Here is a 22,292-nt window from a genome sequence, read left to right as displayed (position 1 = left end):
TAAAAAAAAGTGTGTATGCAAAATCTTTTTATTTTATTTATTATGTATTTTCTATATATTTATTTTCTGTTTATGTGTATCTTCATTCATTGTTAGAGGTGTCATTAACTGTTCAATTGTATGATTGGTACTGTGAAGCTGTATATTGAGAAAGAGAAAAGTTAAGAGAGAACGGGTGGGTTGGTGGTGTGTATTATGTTTGTTAAAGTAAATCCTGTATTGAATATATTGCATAGTAATGCTGATGTTTGTATAACAAAAAAAACAATAAAGACATTGTTAAAAAAAAAAAATTGTGTATGCAATTTTTCTGTGTACTTCATATAATTCCTTGAATATATATATCTTTCTACATGTTCACCTGTTAACGTTACTTTGAAGGGTCAAACATTACGACGCATTAGCAATGGTGGTATTTTGAAAAGCCAAACCGGAAGACTTGCACTCTGTGTGTAACTGGACTGAAGCGCCCGCCGAGGTAACATTAGGTGAGTAGGACGGTCGGTTGGAATGTCCTTTTATTTCAGTAATTTAACCTCTAAAATTCTTTTTAGAACAATCATACAGAAATATTAGTATATTGTGTTGGTGGGTATTCATGTGCTGGACTCTCTCAGTGTTAACAACGTGAGTATGAAGTTAATAAGAAACCGGTGTTTTCTGCGTCACGCTGCTGGCTCGAGCTAACCTACTCTTATCATCTGTGTCAACAAACAAGCTAACTGGCTAGTAGTTAGCCGGGTTAACCCCAATACATCCATGGTTAACCCCCCTACATGTTAAGATTAAACTGAAATAAACAACCACATGTCTTGACTATGTATTAAAGGGGACATATCGTGCTCATTTTCAGGTTCATACTTGTATTTTGTGTTGCTACTAGAACATGTTTACATGCTGTAATGTTAAAAAAATACTTTATTTTCCTCATACTGTCTGCCTGAATATGCCTGTATTCACCCTCTGTCTGAAACGCTCCGTTTTAGTGCATTTTGACGGAATTGCAACGGAATTGCATCAGAATTGCATTGCTAGGCAGCAGCTTGTGTCCATGTGTACTTCCTGTCAGCTGATATCATTCAATTGTGTAAAGGGTCTAAATATTGTATATTTGTGACATCACAAATGGACAGAAATCCTGACAGCTTGTCAAATGCAGAGTTTCTGAATACGGGCTGTGTGTATTTCCCTGTGGATTGAGTGTCTCGATACTTTCACTGTATTTATGTAGTACTTAAGACTGCTTTATAATAAAAAAATATGAAAATCTCACTTTTTTATAATATGGGACCTTTAACATTATAGATGACTGACCTGCCAGACCCTTCCACCATTTTACATTATTTAATTTATTACCATTCTTTTTGAAAATATTGTAATACTATTATTACAATGGACCAGTGATACACAACTATCTGCGCTGTTATTGTGATAACATCACAATCATCTCAAGGTCGTCTATTTTTTTCTTTTTTTTTTCTTTCTTGGGACTGACTTCTGTCTTTTTGGTAACTTTTTTGTTTTAAAAAACTGTCAAAATCATGGCTGTATAAAGAGAGTTTATTCCTATTTAATAATTTGTGATGTGGGTTTGGTTGTTTCTGTTGGTCTAGTTGGATCATTTCCAGTAACAGACACGTGTCTTCACTTTCAGATAACCCAGGGACAGACCTGACAGAGAAGCAGGTTTTGTAAGTATAACAACTTCAATAAATCAGCACTTCTCATCAGGAGGTCATCATGTCAGAGCTTGGCATCCAAGCAGGAGCGACGGTGATGATGATTTGGACTCAGCCCTCAGCACCAGCAGCCCTCAAACAGTATGCAGAGAAACTGGGGGACATCGTCGGTGCGAGCGGCAAAGTGTCAGTGGAGAACATGGAGAGAATATTGCTGTGTGAGTGACTCTTCACCTAATTCAGTCACTCACTCTTTCACACACATACACACACACACACACACACATACACGCACACATACATGTATATACTATATACAGTATATACACTGATCAGCCATAACATTAAGACCACTGACAGGTGAAGTGAATAACATGGATTATCTCGTTAAAATGGTACCTGGCAGTGGGGGGGATATATTAGACATCAAGTGAACATTTTGAACTTTGAGCTTTGTGTTGGAAGCCGAAAAAATGGTCAAGCGTGAGAATGTGAGCAACTTTGACAAGGGCCAGATAGTGATGGCTAGACGACTGGGTCAGAGCATCTCCAGAACTGCAGCTCTTGTGGGATGTTCCCGGTCTGCAGTGGTCAGGACCTACCAAAAGTGGTCCAGGGAAGGTAAACCGGTGAACCGGCGACAGGGCCAGACCCGAGGCTCATTGATGCACGTGGGGAGCGAAGGCTGGCCCGTGTTGTCTGATCCAATAGAAGAGCTACTGGAGCTCAAACTGCTGATAAAGTTAATGCTGGTTCCGATAGAAAGGTGTCAGAACACACAGAGCATCGCAGTTTGTTGCGTATGGGGCTGCGTAGCCGCAGACCGGTCAGGGTGCCCATTCTGTCCTAATGTTATGGCTGATCGGTGTATATACATATATATATAAATATATACAGACGTGGTCAAAATTGTTGGTACCCTTCCGTTAAAGAAAGAAAAACCCACAATGGTCACTGAAATAACTTGAAACTGACAAAAGTAATAATAAATAAAAATTTACTGAAAATGAACTAATGAAAATCAGACATTGCTTTTGAATTGTGGTTCAACAGAATCATTTTAAAAAACAAACTAATGAAACTGGCCTGGACAAAAATGATGGTACCCCTAGAAAAGATGTAAAATAATGTGACCATAGGGACATATTAAACTAAGGTGTGTCCTGTAAATAGCATCACAGGTATCTTCAAACTTGTAATCAGTCAGTCTGCCTATTTAAAGGGTGAAAAGTAGTCACTGTGCTGTTTGGTATCATGGTGTGTACCACACTGAACATGGACCACAGAAAGCTAAGGAGAGAGTTGTCTCAGGAGATTAGAAAGAACATTATAGACCTTCATGTTAAAGGTAAAGGCTATAAGACCATCTCCAAGCAGCTTGATGTTCCTGTGACTACAGCTGCTCATATTATTCAGAAGTTTAAGGTCCATGGGACTGTAGCCTACCTCCCTGGACGTGGCCGCAAGAGGAAAATTGATGACAAATTGAAGAGACGGATAATACGAATGGTAACCAAAGAGCCCAGAACAACTTCCAAAGAGATTAGAGGTGAACTCCAAGGTCAAGGTACATCAGTGTCAGATCGCACCATCCGTCACTGTTTGAGCCAAAGTGGACTTAATGGAAGACAACCGAGGAGGACACCAAATCATAAAAAAGCGAGACTGGAATTTTCCAAAATGCATATTGACAAGCCACAAAGCTTCTGGGAGAATGTCCTTTGGACAGATGAGACAAAACTGGAGCTTTTTGGCAAGTCACATCAGCTCTATGTTCACAGACGCAAAAATGAAGCATCCAAAGAAAAGAACACTGTACCTAATGTGAAACATGGAGGAGGCTCGGTTATGTTCTGGGGCTGCTTTGCTGCATCTGGCACAGGGTGTCTTGAATCTGTGCAGGGTGCAATGAAATCTGAAGACTATCAAGGCATTCTGGAGCGAAATGTGCTGCCTAGTGTCAGAAAGCTTGGTCTCAGTTGCAGGTCATGGGTCCTCAAACAGGATAATGACCAGAAACACAGCTAAAAACACCCAAGAATGGCTAAGAACAAAACATTGGACTATTCTGAAGTGGCCTTCTATGAGCCCTGATCTAAATCCTATTGAACATCTGTGGAAGGAGCTGAAACATGCAGTCTGGAGAAGGCACCCTTCAAACCTGAGACAGCTGGAGCAGTTTGCTCACGAGGAGTGGGCCAAAATACCTGTCGACAGGTGCAGAAGTCTCATTGAGTTACAGAAATCGCTTGATTGCAGTGATTGCCTCAAAAGGTTGTGCAACTAAATATTAAGTTAAGGGTACCTTCATTTTTGTCTAGGCCAGTTTCATTAGTTTGTTTTTTAAAATGATTCTGTTGAACCACAATTCAAAAGCAATGTCTGATTTTCATTAGTTCATTTTCAGTACATTTTTATTTATTATTACTTTTGTCAGTTTCAAGTTATTTCAGTGACCATTGTGGGTTTTTGTTTCTTTAACGGAAGGGTACCAACAATTTTGTCCACGTCTGTATATGTATTGAGTGTTTTATCACCACGACTGTACAGCACATGCTGTGATTTATCCTGTTAGCATGAATACAATTCTGTCAGAAGTGAGTGAATGGGTTCAGCACAGTATAACAATGATTCCACACAGGAAGGCATGATGTGAAAGTCAGTACTAAAATGATGCTCTGCTCTTCTCAGCCTCCCATTCGGCATCCTCCTTTGACTGGGTGCTCTCTTGCCTTCTGGCTGACAGCTCCTCCGTCCACAGTTCAGAGACTCTAGCAGAAATTGCCAAAGTGCTCAAACCTGGTGGGAAGCTGGTTCTGGATGAAGCAGTTACAGGTGAAGTGTTGTTCTAACTTCTTTTACATAGATGTTTAAATCTATCTAGAAGGGAAATAGAATGATATGCACCTTTATGTTGGAATTCAGTCAGAGAAGGAAAGATTTTTGAACCTCATGACTTCAAAGATGAAGTCCACCTGATGCCACTAGAATGGAAAAGTACACTAGAAATGCTGCACAGCATTATGTTTAACACAGATACAATCCCATCAAAATATGAAAGTAAAAAAAATACACTTAGTATTGCTCATCCATAAATGTGATTTATTTCATGTGTCTTTATTCACAAGGTCACTGTTCTGCACTGATAAGGTCGTGGCTCTGATTGTATTACAGTGTCTGACCTGTTACTTTCTGTGTTCCAGGAACTGAGGCTCAGATTGTGAGGACTCCTGAGAAGCTCATGTCCGCTCTGAAGTTGTCAGGCTTCATGTCAGTGACAGAGGTGCGTGAGTCGGTTCACACACAAAAAGCATAAAACCACATTGCATTAGTTTTCTGTAATTGCACTAGTATACGCACTTACCAAACTACAATATACACGCAAGAATATGAGAAATGTAATTGCGTGATAATAAATCTTATCAGTATGGTTAAACATGTACACCTCTTGCAAAATGTCTCCATTCTGACCTCTTACTTCTCTACATCCAGGTCAATAAAGCACAACTGACTGCTGAGGCGTTGAGCTCCCTCAGGGATGCCACTGGTTTCCAAGGAAACACTCTGTCTAGAGTCCGCATCTCTGCCGCCAAACCCAGTTTTGAAGTGGGATCATCCAGCCAGATTAAACTGTCATTCGGGAAAAAGCCAGGTAGGTTTATAAACAGCAGTTTTCTAGTTCTTTCTAAGCGTATTTTTGTCCACAACTGTTATATTCAAGGAGATCACTCTGTGTCTGTTGGGACGTTTGTCCCTTGGTCTGTCCCATGTGATGCCTCTGAAACCACTGGTCAGATTTTAACAGAACTATAATGTGTCTCATAATGGTCAAAAGTACTCTGACTGACAAACCTGGCTCCAGAAATGTGCTTACATGGTGGCTTTTCCATTAGTTTTAGTTTGTAGGTATAGTTGAGATTGTACTTAGGTCATTGTCCAACATACTTAAAAATATATACTTCATTATTTTTCACCTTTTCTACTCTATTTTCCCATGTGTTTGTGTCTAAGTGACTAATAGAGACCATCATTTCTGAAATTGGTTTAGTATTGAGGGATACCGCTGTAACCGATGAAACGAGCTGCGACGGCAAGTGAGCGGCATCTATGTGACGTTACATTCACTAAAAGTGCTTGTTTTTGCCGCTGACGTGCTCAGATTGTTATTATAAGTGTCTGACAACATTATGGAGAGGACCCTACAGAGAAATAAAACGTTTTCTTTACCTTTGGCTCGATCCGGTCTGTTTGTTATTGTGTCCAAGTCCCGCTCCAGGAGAGGTCTGGTTGTGAAATCAAATAGATACGGGCGGCCATCGAATTCAAAGAGCTCATCCACATTGTTGAAATCATCTAAATATTCAGCCATGACATTGAAAATCTTTTAGATAACACTAAGCTACGCTTTCTGTACTCCAACACAACAAACTCTGCCCACCTGGCAATCGCGTTTCCAACATGGATGATTACACTATTCCACCACGTCACCGTGTCAGATTTCAGAATGAGACTTCTCCTTGAGCGAGACTCTTTCCATAATGTCAGACACTTATAATAACAATCAGAGCCTGTCATGGCAAAAACAAGCACTTTTAGTGGACGTAAATGACGGTGCCTGCTTGCCCCAATAGCACCATATTATAGCCAGCGAGCAGCTGCCGTCTACAGCGCTCTCCCTCAATACTGGACCAGTTTCAGAAATTGTTGTCCCCATTAGTCAGACACAAAAAACATGGGAAAATAGGGTTGAAAAATACCAAAGTTACCCTTTAATGCCCATTATTGACATCGGTATGTGTGTGATTTTCTTTATGGTATTATGTATAGTCATGAGTTGCATATTTGTATTTACTCAACACAAACAAACACCTTTGATTTCAGCAGAGAAACCTGCTCTGGATCCCAACACTGTCAAAATGTGGACACTGTCAGCAAATGACATAGATGATGATGATGTGGTGAGTTATGGAGTTTGTATCTTTTTGTGTCAATAAATATGGTTTGGCCAGCTCCGTAGGGAGGAACACATTTTCTCTTGACCGCCGCGTACCACAGTGTGTACGATTTGGCAGCATCTAGTGGTGTGGTTGCACAGTGCAACCAACTGAGTATCCCTCTGCTCACTCCTCTCCTTCTGTCAGTCAGATGGCGGCTGGAGGTATCACAGTTTTGCACTCAGTGGCTCACATTAGAAACTGTAGAAACATGGCGGACTCCGTGAAGAGGACCCGCTCCCTGTGTAGATATGAAGGGCTCATTCTAAGCTAACGAAAACACAACCATTCTTATTATCAGGTGATTATACACTAATGAAAACAGTTATGAATATAATATTCCATTCCTGCCAATAGATCCACTGAAATCCTACACACTGCACCTTTAAGAGCCACACAGATAGATTTATTATTCGAACCGTCATGCCCATGTCTTTCTGTACTTCCTGCATTTACTGAGTCTTTCTTGTCCCTTCTGTCCCCCTTCTCTCTAGGATCTGGTGGACTCTGATGCTTTGCTGGATGAAGAGGACTTGAAGAAACCAGACCCAGCTTCTCTTAAGGCCCCCGACTGTGGACCAGGATCCGCCAAGAAGAAAGCCTGCAAGGACTGGTGAGGTCACCGCACAAATGGTATCAAACCACAGACAAAAGCACGCTGTGGCTCTGTTGGATCATAGCTAAAGCGGAAAGAGCTGGGCTTTCAACATTTTTTTTTTACATTTTGTACATTTATCTGTGCTCTGAAAAGTTACATGAAACACAATATGTTGCATGTTTGTGTAGCTCATGTGGTTTTGCTGAGGAGTTGGAGGAGGAAACTAAAGGAAAGGAGGAAACTAAAGAAAAACCGAAGACTATCGCAGCGAAATCTGCCTGTGGAAGTGTGAGTATAATTTGATTGTTATACCCCCCGCGTCTTCTTCCGTCCGTCCGTTCGCGTGTCACTCTTTCGTTTCTGGAGTAGAAAATATTTAACTTAGGAACTTCAAATTTGGTATGATGGTTGACAGTGTGGTCTAGTTGTGCCTTTTGGGGGTTAGAAGTCCAGGGTGCCCACATTTTTTTGAAATTTTGGCCAAAAACTGTTTTTTTTCCCACTTCAATTTCGTTTCCGGATCAGAACTCGTTCCATTAGTTCCAAAAGGGCAAAACCGTTGGCCCTACTTTAGTAGGGGTCAAGCAGTAAGCGGGGGTTATGTGAGCTATGATCACTTTTGCCTTGTTTTATATTGTCAAATTCTCACCATGTTCATATTTCCTCTACTATCACACTAAGTAGAATAAGAAATAATTATTTCAATGACCTTCATTTGTACTTGTGGCAGTGTTACCTTGGTGATGCGTTCCGATGTGCCAGCTGTCCTCACACCGGGAAGCCAGCGTTCAAACCAGGAGAAAAGATTGTGCTGGACAACAAGACGCTGACAGATGCTTGAAACACTACATTTCACACATCCTACCGCTCATGCTTCAAAATATTACATTCCTTTCTTTTTCCATCCACCCCAGAGACACGATTCCCCCTCTGCAAAAGCAGAGTTGAAAGCTGCTTTTTCAGTCGACGTCATTGCGGATGTGATGGGGATTTCTGCCCGCTCGTCTGCTCAGTGAGATGGCTTCTGTTCGACGCATTGAGTGTTTGAGATTACACACATCTGGTTTCGTCGGTACATGTGATGCCTTCATGTACCGACAATGGCAAGCCATGCTCAAGGCGAGTTTCTTAATTTGAGAGCATGGCAATACAGCTTTGACGATGAGCAAGAGTGAGATTTGAATTAAATGAAAAAGTGCAGTTTGACTCCTGCTGTTATTAAATATAATAAAATTTTAATGAAAGCTACCGAGTTGGTTTATAATACAGAAAAGCATTGAAATGCATTTGTTTTCGTTCTTTTCACTTGAAGTTGTATTTACATCCGACCGCTGACACACACATAGACACATGTCCAATACAAGCTTATTTCTGTATGTAAAGGAAGGCAGTTTGGCAATAAGACATTTTGCTTTTCTGGGTTTCATTTTAATACAATAAACTAAAGCCAGACTTCTGTTTATAGGCATCCCATTTATTTCACTGAATGTGGCCAATAGTCATCTGATGGTACATCCTCATATATTCCAGCACTGTTGGAATAACCGCACCACGACAATGAGTGCTTCTCCGTGAACACGTGCAGTTTGAAGAGCTCAGCAGCGATGTCACTGCCCTGCTAGTCCATTTGGCTTTGCGAGACAGTTAATTCACAAAAACTGTATGTTGTTGTTTCTGGTACACAAACTTGAGTCCCTCTGATCTTTAGCTGTAATGACCCAAATAGGTTACTTAAACACGTACAATTTTGCATCCCTAATTGCACTCAACTGACTGAACCATCAGCCAGTAAGTGACAGCCACCTTTGATGTGATGGATTTAATTTGTTGAATTATTTATTGTAGAATTGCTAACTACTTTGCTAGCTGCTTAAGCTGTATGCACACTACGAGCGACACCGCAACATTCTGCAAGTCATTTTCAAAGGAAGCTGGTGACGCGGAGCTACAAACTGACGCCCGACACTTGACGTGATGCACTGCAAATAAGGTTGAGCTGGTCTCAACTTTTTTCAGCAATCAAATGACGTGGTGAAGCGGCAACCAATCATATGGTTTTGTTTCACCCTGTTCCGTTCCATCCAAACCCCCAGGAAGAGCGCCGGTCGTTGATGCCAATTTTCGTAGTGGCCAAACGGCGGTACTACAACTTTCATGTCAGTCAGGTGATGCCATTGGGCCCAAATAGACTTTTTCCCCATAGACTTACATTGGGACGTCTGTAGCTCGGTGGATAATTTGTTTTGAGGTGAATCAACTTCCCATTACGAACACTCTAATAGTCCTTATTTAAATCATTAGAACCTAAAAGTTGTAAAATGCACTAATAGCTGAATCCAGAGTTATATCCCTTCCTTCGTTCATGTGAATGAGACCCAGACCGAGGCTGGAGCGAGGGCTGGGAGGCGGCGTTAAAGGAAATGCTACTGCGCCTGCTCTACGGGTCCAATGGATGCAGAAGATCGCCGGATGATTATCTCTCAACAGTGGAGCCATTTTGGCTTCATGCGCCACTGAGCAACTCTCATAGGAATGAACGGGAACCCGCCTCCAACTCTGTATCCAGTTCTCTTTATACATACATGGTTCCATCCAGTGCTATCTAACAACATAACTACGTCAACCATCACTTGAGTAAACTTCCGATGGCGATTCGCCGACAATGTAGCGGGCAGGCTGGCAGTTTTGACGCTCGTAGTGTGAACGTAGCATTATGGGAAGCACTTAATATGCATTACTATAATTAAGATGATCATTGGTAACATTCTGGGATGTGGCAGACAGTTTTCATATTTCACACTTTGTTTTTTTGATGATAATGATTACATTCTAATTTCTCAGATATTGAGTTAGTTATGATACCAGCTTCAGTCGGAACAATAAAACCATATTTGCTGAATAACAGATGTTAAATGTGTACCCAAAATGCAAACAGTGACATGAGGTAAAAAAAGCACAGCATTCAGAGTCTGTTCTTCAGTCTCCACATCACTGGGACTCGACGCTGAAGTCCATCTTAATGTCTCCTAAACTGGGTTCAAAGGTAAAGCTGTAAGACACTGCAGCTCTGCCATCACCTGAGCTCTCCCACGGTGACCTCAAAAAATACACTCCCTGTTTCCTGTGTCGACTCCACTCACACTCGCCCTGCAAGGAAGGCACAAAAAAGGAAATGATTGATTGCTTTTCATTTGACAGTAAACACTGGAGCGACTTGACAATTACAAAGATATTAAAGGGTGTTTCTCAACCTGGACTCTAGTTTCCCATGTTTTTTTCTGTCCAAGTGACTAATGGGGACAACAAGTTTTGAAACTGGGCAATAATATTGGAAAATATGAGCTAAAGACGGCGCGATTAGTTAAGAAAATAAATGGCAGATTCTTTTAAAATGAAAATAATTGTTAGTTGCAGCCCTTATTCCACTAGTGTGATTAGACGGAGTGAGATGACCCAAAATACAGCCAGCAAGTCAAGCTTAGGGTGCAAAGATGATCAATTCTGTTGCTACGGCAACAGCTTTGGTCCAAGTTTACTTCCTGTCAGCTACTGCATTAAAAACCATTGCAACAGGAATTATAAAAGGGGCCCCATTTACAATGTTTATGTTGTCAAGTTTTAAAGGTCTATAAGTGACGGCTGTGATACCTGCTCACTGATCGCTCCAATCAGACCGGCACTGACAGTGATGCTGTCGGTTAGCTGATATTCCATCCACAACGCGACACCATGGCAACGACCAATCCTGAAACAGACATTTCAACAGACCGTTAACTCTGCGATGAGAAGGTGTTGTTTACAACCTGTGAAGGAAGAGTTCAGCACACTGGCCGTCTGTGGGAGCCCTGTTCACGTCTGTAGCGCCTTCAAACACTAAATGAGGTTGCTAGCTGCTGTTGTTGTTCAGTCTATCAAGGGTTCAACCGATTCAACCCAGCGCCACAGAACATAAAGCTACTACTTCCTTTACACTCCATAATACTGAATGAAGAGGTCAATGTGGACACAAAGTGAAATCATTTGGCTACAAGCTAATCAGACCAGGATATATGTATTTAGATACTGACATATATGATAGCTGTCTATATATGAATTATAATTTTGGAGTAAACTTGAGTTAAAGGATCAATTTACCCCAAAATCAACATGTAGTCACTGAGCACTCACAATCTCCTTTTGTAAGTAGGTAGAATTTCTATGTACCGTATACCTTAGAATAAACCAGCTTTTATACTTTGGTATATGGTTCTTGATCTCAGACTGAAGAAAACTCTGTACCTTGTGAAAGGCAGCGAGCCCTGACTGCTGATTGGCTGTTGAGGGACACACTGTGTGAAGTCAAAGGTCATGACAGCTGTGGACTGGGTCAGAGCACGGCACGGGTACTCCCAGAGAGGGTGGGGCTCCGCCTCACGGGACTCACGGAAATCCAGAGATCGCTGAAGGGACAGATATGGGAAGTCATTTTTAAAAGAATTATTAAAAAAAAAAAGTTTTTTGGAAACACTGGAAAGTCAAAACAGACGCAATACAGGCCCCCTTAACTTCAGCTAAACATCACAGATGTTCAAACCATGAAATAACGGCTGAATATAATCATCAGTCCAGACTGAGTTTGCCTTCAGTTCATTGCATTATGCTCGTGTCACCTTCTGTCTCCTCATATGTTTTAGGGACATTGTTTGTTTGAATCGTGCTCTTATTTCAAACAAATCTCCCGATAATATCAAACCCATATTTTGAGGTATCTTGGTGTGGCTATTTTTCTCATCCGCCATCTGAACTTAAATTCACAAACAAAACCAAAATCAAAGAAGGTGTCCATCTTCTGTCATGATTTGTCTTTTATGGATTCTGTTTTTCTGATTAAGACATTTCTTCTCAATGATGAAAATATACACCTGCTGTACCTGAAGATCACGCTGGATGTAAAAACGGGCCTCGAAAAGACAAACGAATACATGAAAATGTTACCTGGACCATTTCATCCATGGGTGTGACATCAAAGCCCTCACATGTTCCACACGGAGCTCTTATCCTCCACAAATCCTACCAAACATGGAAAAGACAAAACTAATTCAACAGGGACTCTACCTTTACCTTTAAGAATTATTATTCCATCATACTATTATAAAATTAAAATTTAGCCATTTAGAACTTTGCATTAAGGATCTAAAAAAAAAAATTCAATATTCCCATCTGTCTCACCTGGAACTCTACAGCCACCACGTGAAGAGTGGCAGAGCAGGGCAGGATGGTGGCGTTGGGCCGAAGAAGGCCGGCCAGGGCGGTCCGACAGTACCAGAAGAACAGGGAGTGCCAGGGTAGGAGACTGGTGCTGAAGTACGGTTCACCCATCAGGACAGAGATCTGTAGGAGAGATGCTTGACACTCACTACTCTGAGATGCCCATTTCTGACGTATTGTTAGATTACGAAAAAAAATCATGTTTCTCTGGTGTCCTCTGGTGCTCCTAACGGCATCTGCAAGATTTCACAGACCGGAGGAAAAAAACCAATCAGAGCTGATCTGGAGTCTGCTGTCCAGCTGCCGTCTCTGTGAGCTGGCTGTCAATCACTCGCGAACTTTGATCAACGGTCAAACTAGGCAGCGCTGATCAAATATGAAACAATATTCTGTTACTGTAATGCCTATTTCTCTCCTCAGATGTTTTCAGAATCATCTTGTAGTGCACGGTTTAGCTGTAAAATGAGAAAGTTTGTGACCCGGCAGCCATGTTGAGATCAGTTGAGGAAATACCAAGCACCGCCCACCAGCCGGAGAACAGCCAATAGGAACGCTCTCTCTGAAATGACCTGTGATTGGCCAAAGTCTGGATTTTTTAAAGCCTAAAAACAGAGCCATGAGGAGGTGCAGATGTTTAGATTTCTCTCAGAACACTTGAATTACAATATGCTGAAAGGTTATTATGGAATTTTTGCCCAATGATGCCAAAAAATATACTACCTTCTGAAGCTTTAATGATTTATTTTTTTTATCAATTACTGATATGGTAAGTGTCTCAAGTGTTTAAAATTTGCCTTCCACTTTTTTGATTGATTGTTACAGCCTGTGACTTTAGCATAAAGATGCCCTGTTTCACACTGTGAATTCTAAAAAAAGATATTGATTGGTGCAGCTCTAAGGCCACTGTGTGGTAATATCAACAAAGACGCTGTAGCAGACGGCAAAGCACGCCAATAAAGGCTTGTTCCAAAGGTACCTGTTCCCCTCCTAGATCATTACTGGTCAGCTGCTCAGGCCTGAGCTCCAGCAGCTCAACACATCCCTTCCTCGAGTTGGCTTCCAACACCTGCAGAGAAACATGTGGAGCATCAGCACCTTTTAAACTGCCTCTGGAGTTTTGTATTTTTGTGTTGATATACCTAAAAGTGTAAAAATATCAAGGCTCATCTGTAGGGATGCACCGATACCGGATACCGATACTGACTCATACTGTATAGCTGGATCGGATAACGGTGACAATGGGGCCGATCTATTATATACAGTTCTATGTTTATATACTATATACATTATATACTGGAATTTCAATTCCTGGTTAAGTTTTGATCAATATGTTGCTGCATTAAAAAGGTTTACACCTGAACTGTAATTCCATTTTAAAGATTTTTTTTACGAAGTAGCTGGTGTACAATTTATCATTTTAATAATAAATTAAAATGACAGTAAATTTATATCTATGTTTTTATCTGTTACGTTTTGTTTTACAAAGTTAGGAAAGCGATGTTTAAGTCAGGACGCTGTTGCCTCACACATAAAAGAATGATCCCAGTCACTTCCACACAGTGAGGCTTATTAATTAAACACTGGTATCGGATCGGTACTCGGTATCGGCTGATACCCAAAGCCCAGGTATCGCTTTCGGTATCGGGACTGAAGAAGTCGGATCGGTGCATCCCTACTCATCTGTCAGTTCTCAATAGTTAGTTATTTACCTGCTCGATAACCTGTTTAGACATTCTGGAGTTTTCCAAAGCACAGACCTGAGTAAGTAGAGGCCAGGAGAATAAAAAAACAAGTCAATAACAAAGTCTGAGTATGCTCTTTGGTTTGAAAAGGTACAGCATGTGCCCTCATGGTCAAAGTACAGTACCTTCTTGGCTCCAATCATGTGAGCAAACACAGGGAGCAGACTTCCATCACTGACGCCAAGACACACACTGTCCTCCCTCAGAACCTGGAGTTAACATAGCAGGTGATCAGAGAAACAATCACATCCATTAACTCGTCGACAGTTTGGATTCTTGTTGGCCTTCACTTACACTGCGCAGTGCACTGATGTAGCTCTCTGTGCGCCGTCTGTCGTTGAGTTCACCGAAACGCGGTCGAGTCCAAACCATGTGAGCCTGGCAGGTACAACAGGGCCGAGAGGAAAGAGCCTCGGTCTGTGAGTCCTGCTGGCTGAGGACAGCAACACACGCACACGCACACGCACACCATTTAGAGTAGTTAGACCTTGCAACGCTGAAATTAGCCACTGACGCCACAACGACCAAAAAAAAGAACTAGCTGTATTTGTGGTGCTATGGTTGATGGTCTCTGAGTTACCTGTGAGGCTGCAGGCTGTACCACAGACTGTAGTCATCATGGCAGACAGTCAGACTCAGCTCCTCTCCTTCTGTCACGCTGCTCTCCACAGGCAGGAAGTACACACTCTGCATCCAGTGGTCCCGCCACTGAAACACATCAAAGTGATCAGAAGGGGGGGGGGGGGGGGGGGGGGGGGGGGTGTGACGAGAGCCCAGAAAGGAACTCAGAACATCAGATCTCAGGCTGTGGTCGAAAGTCAAAAAATTACGTCCTAACGTCTTTTCATAACCACTTTTCTTTGACCTCCGTGGAAAGCGACATAAGGACAAGGAAATATGAGAAGGAGAATTCAGAAGGACTTAGGAAAAGACAACCGTGGTGTTAAGAGAAGCAGACTACACTTACACTAGGCACCGTAATTATGATGCGACGGCAGCGGAGGTTAGTGACGTGGGTCTGCTGTGGAAAAACTACAATGTTCCCAAGATGGACTACAAAATTATTGAGTTATTGTTTGTGTTTCGGATGTAACATTTATTTATGTTGATTATTTGTATTCTATATGATTACTGCTCATTTTATTTGTTAGTCTTGTTTTGTTTTTTACTTATTTGTTACTTGTTCGACATAAATAAATAGAAATAAAGTGAAAATGGTTGTCACTGCCCACTCATATTTATCAACATGAATCCCAATTAGTACATGACTTTATGAAAATATTATAGAAGATAGGCATATTGTTTGTTTTCCTGAACGGCAGAATGGTGTGTCGCTTTAAAAGTTGTGGCCACAAGAACTTGTGGGATATTATTATCTCCTTTCCTTTGGTAAAGGATGCTCCAGTGTATCCTCTGCTAAAGGAGATAATGACGGAAGCATTGAAGCTCCTTTCCTCAGCCTTTAGAGAATTCAAACAGCTCTTATCACGGCTGCTACTGAGATACTTCCGGGTCATTTCACTCTATTAGGAATCTTCCTGAGAGAAAAAGGACTTTTTGACCGCAGCCACAGTGTCCTATAACTCACCGGAGCCGTCTTTGGCTGTGGGTACGTCCAGCTGGGAGCCATGGTGCACACAATGCTTCCACTGGGATCCATGTCGAGGTCCCACCAAGATAGGACCACCTGGGCCCGACCGCCGGACTGAGCCACAAACTGGGAGCAGTGGGACTGGAATGCGCTGCTTACTGGCTTACTGAAATCCACACTGAGAGGGAAGGACGGGAAAGCAAGATGTGAAAAACGGATGTTGAGAGAAAACAATCTAGGAGAGCGTGGTTCTCACTTTCCTACCTGAACATGGTGCAGAGAGGACCAAGCGGGGTGAAGCTTTGAGGAGACACCTGGCTTAGCTGGATGTCACACACTGAATGAGCTCCAGCGCAGTGGCCCACAGCGGGCGGCGGGGCCAGGCGGGCCCCTTCCACCTCCACCGGCTGCAGCTGAGCCCAGCTCCACAGCAGCTCCGACTCCACCAGCTGGGCGTAGACAGTGGCCCGGTGAGGGACCGCCTCACAAGCCTTCTATAGGGTGGAGGGACACAAGGAGACAAATCTGACCACCAGCTGGGATTACACATTTCACCCACACTGCCTGCAGTTTACTTTAGCCAGACTGATTTAACTGACATTTCGAGTATTAAACAAATACTTTTTGTTTTGTTTTCCAATCTTTTTTATTGGATTTTTTACAGACATGGCAAAGGTCATCTTATCAAATGTAGAACATAACTCCGTGTCTGTGACATGAAATAAAAATAGAAAAATCCCACCCCAACCCAACCCATGTTGGTCTTGGAAACACAAAAGGGAAAGAAAAAAATTATAATGAAAAAATAATAGTAATAAAATAAAATAATTTTTAAAAGTAAATAAATAGAAAATAAAATAAGATAATAAAAAAGGGAAAACATTTCTATGAAATCAAATAATAGATTTAGAAAAGAAAAAAAAAAGGAAAAATAAAGAGGGTCGTAGGAAAGGAGTAGTGAAGATCCCTCTCTGCCCCGCAAGCTCCGCTCAGGATACAGTCAGTGTCAGAAGTAATATTAAACACACCTGGACAAGGTTTTGGTGAGCATGTTCATAGCTGGGTAGGGCTCCTTCACCTATCAGTTCTGTATCAAACAGCTCTGTGATCAGAACATTGGCCTTCATTTGCATATCTCCATCTGTATTCAATTACAAACACAACACATACTCATCAGCAACACAGGCATACTAACAAGCATCATGTTGTTCTCTGCAGACCTCTTTCAGGACACAAATTCACAGAGAATCACATTTTGTATTTTAGAAAAATCACAGATGCATGCAACTTCCACCAGTCAAGTGAGAGAAGCAAAGGGACACCAATATTGTGTAGTGCAGCTGTGTGTGCATCGTGTCAGTCTCTCTGACCTGGCCCCACAGTGACATCGGTGGAGTGTTTGTTAATAATCTTGATCTTTTCAGAGAAGCCGTTCTTCTCCACAATGCACTGCGCCGCCTCAGCCATGGGCTTAAAAACCTGCAGACACAAAAGAAACGGAGATGACAACTGAAGCCGTCTGGGATTTGGGAAATGCAGCCCTAATGTCCAATCATGTCAAGGTAAAATAAAAAACATGGGAATTTAGCATGCCTGCTAAAATTTCTACGAGCTTGATTTAGTCATTTTTACAGTTCAATTCAATTCAAACATCTTTATTAATCCCTCTAGGGACAATTGGTTTGGAGCAGCTTGTACATAAAAACATAAAAACATAGATAAAACACAAATCATATTTGCTCCATTTCTACCCACTGCAGCTTTAAAGAACCAGTGAGTAAATCCTACATACTGGCCCTTTAAAGTGAATATAAATGCTTAAATAAATGCTTTATAAAGCAAACATAAATACATAAATTATTTTTTTAGTAGATACTACGCAGTAAAAATATGGGGGAAAACAGGGGAATGTACACTCCTCATCCAGAACATACAGGAAGAGCATCTCTACCTCCACAGCATAGCAGAAGTCAGCTCCAGCAGTGAGGGCCATCATGGACAGGAGGCCTGTTCCTGTGCCGATGTCCAGGACAATAACCTTCTCACCACGAGCCTTTACTCTGGCTACAGCTGCCCGGATACCCTGGTAGTACTTTATATTCTGGTGGCAGAAAGTACATCAGCTGTGTCAATGCCGAAGCAGAGCGACAATGCTCTGCAGACAGATTTATCAAAGTCAGTGTGGTGACTAAATCAGTTTTGTTTTCTCCTTTGGAATACAGTCAGCTATCCTAGAAAAGACAATAATGATTGGTGTGTTTTTGTGTGTATTAATTATTCATCAGAGGTGTATAGTATTTTGGCTTGAAAGATTCTGGTTTAATGCCTTGAACCAAAGGAAACTACTACATCATCTTTTAATATGTGTAGATTTTGGATACTAACAATTACATACAGAATACAGAAGTACAGAATACTTTTAATTGGAAATCACTTCATTACCAGAGAAAACTCTGCTTCGTTACAAACGTGGGTCACATCAGACTGTTTATGAATTCATTGTGCAGAGGTTGATGTCATGTTACTCACCCTGTCATGGTCATGAAGCATATCGGCATAACAGGACCTGAAAGGCAAACATACTAAACTGATCAACAGCACGACAGATTCACATGGACCAGTGTTGGTATTATTGATGCTTTTGTTTGAGTAACTTGCAGCTTACTTATTATTATTAATATCAATACGTACTAATATCAATATGTACTGTAAAATAAGGACAAAACCCCTAACTCCAATAAAAACTCTGGCAAGTTTTTGATGCTTAGCTTTTTTAACAAAGAGTAAATAAGAATTAAACTTCTTCTGAGTCCTTCTGGTCTGTGGGAGACTTCAGCATGCAATGTTTCAATTTAGAAAATCAATTAACAATCTCTATATTGCAATATAATAACAACTAATATATCATTATCTGTGTATATGTCGGCCGATAACTTACAAGAAATGTCAGTTAGATAAGATAAGTTAAGTTAAGCCTTTATTGACCCCAAGGGGGGAAATTCAGGTGTTGGAGCAGCACAAAGACAGAAATAAGTACAGATAAATAGAGAAGTAAAAATTATAAATAAGAATAAATTAGGGCTGTCAAAGTTAACATGATAATAACGCTTTAACGCATATTCGTTTTAATGCCACTAACTTGGGATTTTTAGGTTGTAGCCAGCTCAGTTTTAAAGTGAAGATACTGGTATCATATGAAACTACAAAAAACTAATGAATCTATTGGTACCAACCATGTCATACTAGCTTGTTGGGAAGGAGGCTAAATAACGCTCCAAACTTGCGCAATTTTTATATACAGTATGTAAACAGTGTACAGCAGAATAATATGTACTGTGATTAAGTAATGATACTTAGTGTTGCCTGTTAGCAAAATAGAAATATTCTTTATTATTATTAGCATTTGATGTGGTAACACAGTATATCATATTTAAATAGTAGCAATATAGTATGATATGGTACAGTATAGTGTGAGGTATAAGATGATATAAGGTGCAATGTAATAGTAGTAACATTAGATTGCACAATACAAAAATGGAAAAAATAGTTAATTTTTTTAACTGTAAAATCTCCTGTTCAATAATGTCAGCATCTTGGTCACAATCACATCACTGTCAAATATCAGCCTAAAAAATAATCCTTTATCGGTCAGGTTATTGTGCAGATATTAACGTAATTACATGAAAAACACATCAACAAATGTGCACTTATGAAGAGCTTGAGTTGTATAAGGACGCGACGTGTTGCTCGCGGTAGAAAAGTGTTAAAATAAAGTTGGTTTGCTTGTTTAATAAAGACTCCAGGTTCTCAACTCTTCCTCTCAGCACACCAGATAAACACACCTGTTACTGTTCAGAGGGCTCAGAATGACTTTCCACGTAACGTTACTGAATTACACATCTTCACCAACAACAACAACAACACAACGTTCAGATGTGTGCGGTTCCTCTCCGTGCTGTGATGCTGAGCTCGGAGATACTGTAACGGTACCTGGCTCTCTCCTGGTGGTAACTAAGGTTACCTGGCTCTCTCCTGGTGGTAACTAAGGTTACCTGGCTCTCTCCTGGTGGTAACTAAGGTTACCTGGCTATCTCCTGGTGGTAACTAAGGTTACCTGGCTCTCTCCTGGTGGTAACTAAGGTTACCTGGCTCTCTCCTGGTGGTAACTAAGGTTACCTGGCTCTCTCCTGGTGGTAACTAAGGTTACCTGGCTCTCTCCTGGTGGTAACTAAGGTTACCTGGCTCTCTCCTGGTGGTAACTAAGGTTACCTGGCTATCTCCTGGTGGTAACTAAGGTTACCTGGCTCTCTCCTGGTGGTAACTAAGGTTACCTGGCTCTCTCCTGGTGGTAACTAAGGTTACCTGGCTCTCTCCTGGTGGTAACTAAGGTTACCTGGCTCTCTCCTGGTGGTAACTAAGGTTACCTGGCTCTCTCCTGGTGGTAACTAAGGTTACCTGGCTCTCTCCTGGTGGTAACTAAGGTTACCTGGCTCTCTCCTGGTGGTAACTAAGGTTACCTGGCTATCTCCTGGTGGTAACTAAGGTTACCTGGCTATCTCCTGGTGGTAACTAAGGTTACCTGGCTCTCTCCTGGTGGTAACTAAGGTTACCTGGCTCTCTCCTGGTGGTAACTAAGGTTACCTGGCTCTCTCCTGGTGGTAACTAAGGTTACCTGGCTATCTCCTGGTGGTAACTAAGGTTACCTGGCTCTCTCCTGGTGGTAACTAAGGTTACCTGGCTATCTCCTGGTGGTAGTCGTAGTCCTCGCTCTCCTCCACCCAGTCTAGAGCTCCGGTGCTCGGGTTGGCTCTTCCACAGAAGGTCTTCATCTCCGCCACAACTGTTACAACACTACCGGTAAGATGTGAGGCTAAATAAACGCTGTGTTTTTAACAGAGTATTCTCCACAAGTCTCAAAGTAAATGTGTTTTATAGAAGCAGCATTGCACCGACGGACGCTGCCATCTTTCCCAGTGACGTCACACTCTTTTTTTCTTCTTCTTTTGTAATTAGCGGCAGACTCAAAGCAGCAGAGACGTGTTGCTGCCCTCCACAGGTCACTAGTAGATCACCATTGGCTGGATTAAAGCTTCAGTAGGCAGTATATTTTTGGCATCATTTGGCTAAAATTCCATAATAACCTTTCAGCATATTGTAATTCAAGTGTTCTGAGAGAAAACTAGACTTCTGCTCCTCCTCATGGCTCTGTTTTCAGACTTTAAAAAATCTAGCCCATGATGGAAGACTTTGGCCAATCACAGGTCATTTCAGAGAGAGAGAGCGTTCCTATTGGCTGTGCTCCGGCTGGTGGGCGGTGCTTGGTATTTCCTCGACAGATCTCAACATGGCTGCCTTGTCACAAACGTTCTCATTTAACAGCTAAACCGTGCACTACAAGATGTTTCTGAAAACATTTGACAATAGAAATAGGCATTACAGTAACAGAATATTGATTCATATTTGATCAGCACTGCCTAGTTTGACCGCTTGGTCGGAGTTCGCGAGTAATTGACAGCTCTCATAGACGGCAGCTGGACAGCAGACTCCAGATCAGCTCTGACTGGTTGTTTTCCTCCGGTCTGTGAAATCTTGCAGATGCCGTTAGGAGCACCGGAGGACACAGAGGCACATGATTTTTTTTCAGGTTACTTGTTACATGTACTACTGTCAGGATATAGTGACCGTTTTATAAAAATAACTTTTTTTAATCATGTTTGCTACAATCTCACCTACTTCAGCTTTAAATCCCAACGTAGAGTCCTGTGCGATGAAGAAAGATGATTACAGCCTTTGTTGGGGCATGCCCCCCAGTTTTTTCCAGAAAGAAGTCAGAAAACGAACGTTATTTCAAAACAAAAAACACAGGAGAAACACTCACAAATAGTATAAGAGTAAAGACAACAGCCGCTGCTGCCATTTTGGACTGAAAACGCTTATTATATTTACAATATATTTCAAATATTAAAGACATTGTACACCAGAATAATATGTACTGTGATTAAGTGATAATACTTAGTGTTGTCTGTATTAATATAATTTAGTAAAATAGAAATATTATTTATTTATTATTAGTACTTGATGTGGTAGCATATTTATATAGTAGCCTTTAGTATGATAAATTACAGTATAGCATGAGGTATAGATGATAAGGTGCAATGTAATAGTAGTGACATTACATTGCACAGAACAAAAATGCCCAAGTTTATTTTTTTAACTGTAAAATGTCCTGTTCAGTAATTTCAGCATCTTGGTCACAATGTTATTTCGTAATGTAATATACGTAATGTACTGTTAGACATTAAATATGACAATAGAATACATATACTGTTGTACGCCACTTTTTAGGCGGACGTTTTACTGGCTTGCTGCTGGGCCCTGACGTTGAAAGGATAACTGACTTTCACTTCTTGCAATATCTGTTATTTGCTAGGCGTACTGAGG

General features: G+C 41.3%; 2 protein-coding genes across 6 annotated transcripts; one reads left to right on the top strand and one right to left on the bottom strand.

Moving 5' to 3' along the window:
- The first annotated feature begins 383 nt into the window (after positions 1-383).
- ciapin1 (cytokine induced apoptosis inhibitor 1) lies at positions 384-8,731 on the top strand. Of its 4 annotated transcripts, none has more exons than XM_074631674.1 (9): positions 384-488; positions 1,655-1,897; positions 4,371-4,514; positions 4,883-4,962; positions 5,172-5,331; positions 6,564-6,637; positions 7,168-7,286; positions 7,460-7,559; positions 8,002-8,731. In XM_074631674.1, the coding sequence occupies exons 2-9, from the start codon at positions 1,741-1,743 to the stop codon at positions 8,110-8,112; spliced, it is 945 nt and encodes a 314-aa protein (XP_074487775.1). In that variant the 5' UTR covers positions 384-488; positions 1,655-1,740; the 3' UTR covers positions 8,113-8,731. The 4 variants fall into 4 exon arrangements, with proteins under 4 accessions (XP_074487775.1, XP_074487773.1, XP_074487774.1 ...); XM_074631672.1 differs by having other exon boundaries at positions 6,561-6,637; XM_074631673.1 differs by having other exon boundaries at positions 481-627; positions 6,561-6,637.
- On the bottom strand, positions 8,486-20,867 carry prmt7 (protein arginine methyltransferase 7). Of its 2 annotated transcripts, none has more exons than XM_074631650.1 (17): positions 20,586-20,867; positions 18,381-18,417; positions 17,803-17,952; positions 17,222-17,330; positions 16,880-16,992; positions 16,116-16,345; positions 15,849-16,029; positions 14,841-14,968; positions 14,555-14,693; positions 14,386-14,469; positions 14,228-14,275; positions 13,495-13,584; positions 12,480-12,641; positions 12,246-12,320; positions 11,550-11,710; positions 10,920-11,016; positions 8,486-10,418 (listed from the first exon to the last, which is right to left on the bottom strand). In XM_074631650.1, exons 1-17 carry the CDS (start codon positions 20,678-20,680, stop codon positions 10,260-10,262), a joined length of 2,058 nt encoding a protein of 685 aa, XP_074487751.1. In that variant the 5' UTR covers positions 20,681-20,867; the 3' UTR covers positions 8,486-10,259. The 2 variants fall into 2 exon arrangements, with proteins under 2 accessions (XP_074487751.1, XP_074487752.1); XM_074631651.1 differs by lacking the exon at positions 20,586-20,867 and adding an exon at positions 19,935-19,995.
- Positions 20,868-22,292: the final 1,425 nt, after the last annotated feature.

This window comes from Sebastes fasciatus, chromosome 4 (assembly GCF_043250625.1).
Source record: "Sebastes fasciatus isolate fSebFas1 chromosome 4, fSebFas1.pri, whole genome shotgun sequence".
NCBI classification, from domain to species: Eukaryota; Metazoa; Chordata; class Actinopteri; order Perciformes; family Sebastidae; genus Sebastes; species Sebastes fasciatus.
Note: the sequence above shows the minus strand (reverse complement) of the source record. Positions and strands in the feature narration are given on the sequence as shown.

Excerpts from the sequence above, each read along its gene's own strand:
- ciapin1 (XM_074631672.1), top strand. The coding sequence starts at position 1,741 with ATGTCAGAGCTTGGCATCCAAGCAGGAGCGACGGTGATGATGATTTGG. Across the intron at positions 4,515-4,882 it reads TCTGGATGAAGCAGTTACAG|GAACTGAGGCTCAGATTGTG; the intron begins GTGAAGTGTTGT and ends TCTGTGTTCCAG. Across the intron at positions 5,332-6,560 it reads GTCATTCGGGAAAAAGCCAG|CAGAGAAACCTGCTCTGGAT; the intron begins GTAGGTTTATAA and ends CTTTGATTTCAG.
- prmt7 (XM_074631650.1), bottom strand. The coding sequence starts at position 20,680 with ATGAAGACCTTCTGTGGAAGAGCCAACCCGAGCACCGGAGCTCTAGAC. Across the intron at positions 13,585-14,227 it reads CTAAACAGGTTATCGAGCAG|GTGTTGGAAGCCAACTCGAG; the intron begins GTAAATAACTAA and ends GTTTCTCTGCAG. Across the intron at positions 10,419-10,919 it reads TTGGAGCGATCAGTGAGCAG|GGCGAGTGTGAGTGGAGTCG; the intron begins GTATCACAGCCG and ends CCTTCCTTGCAG.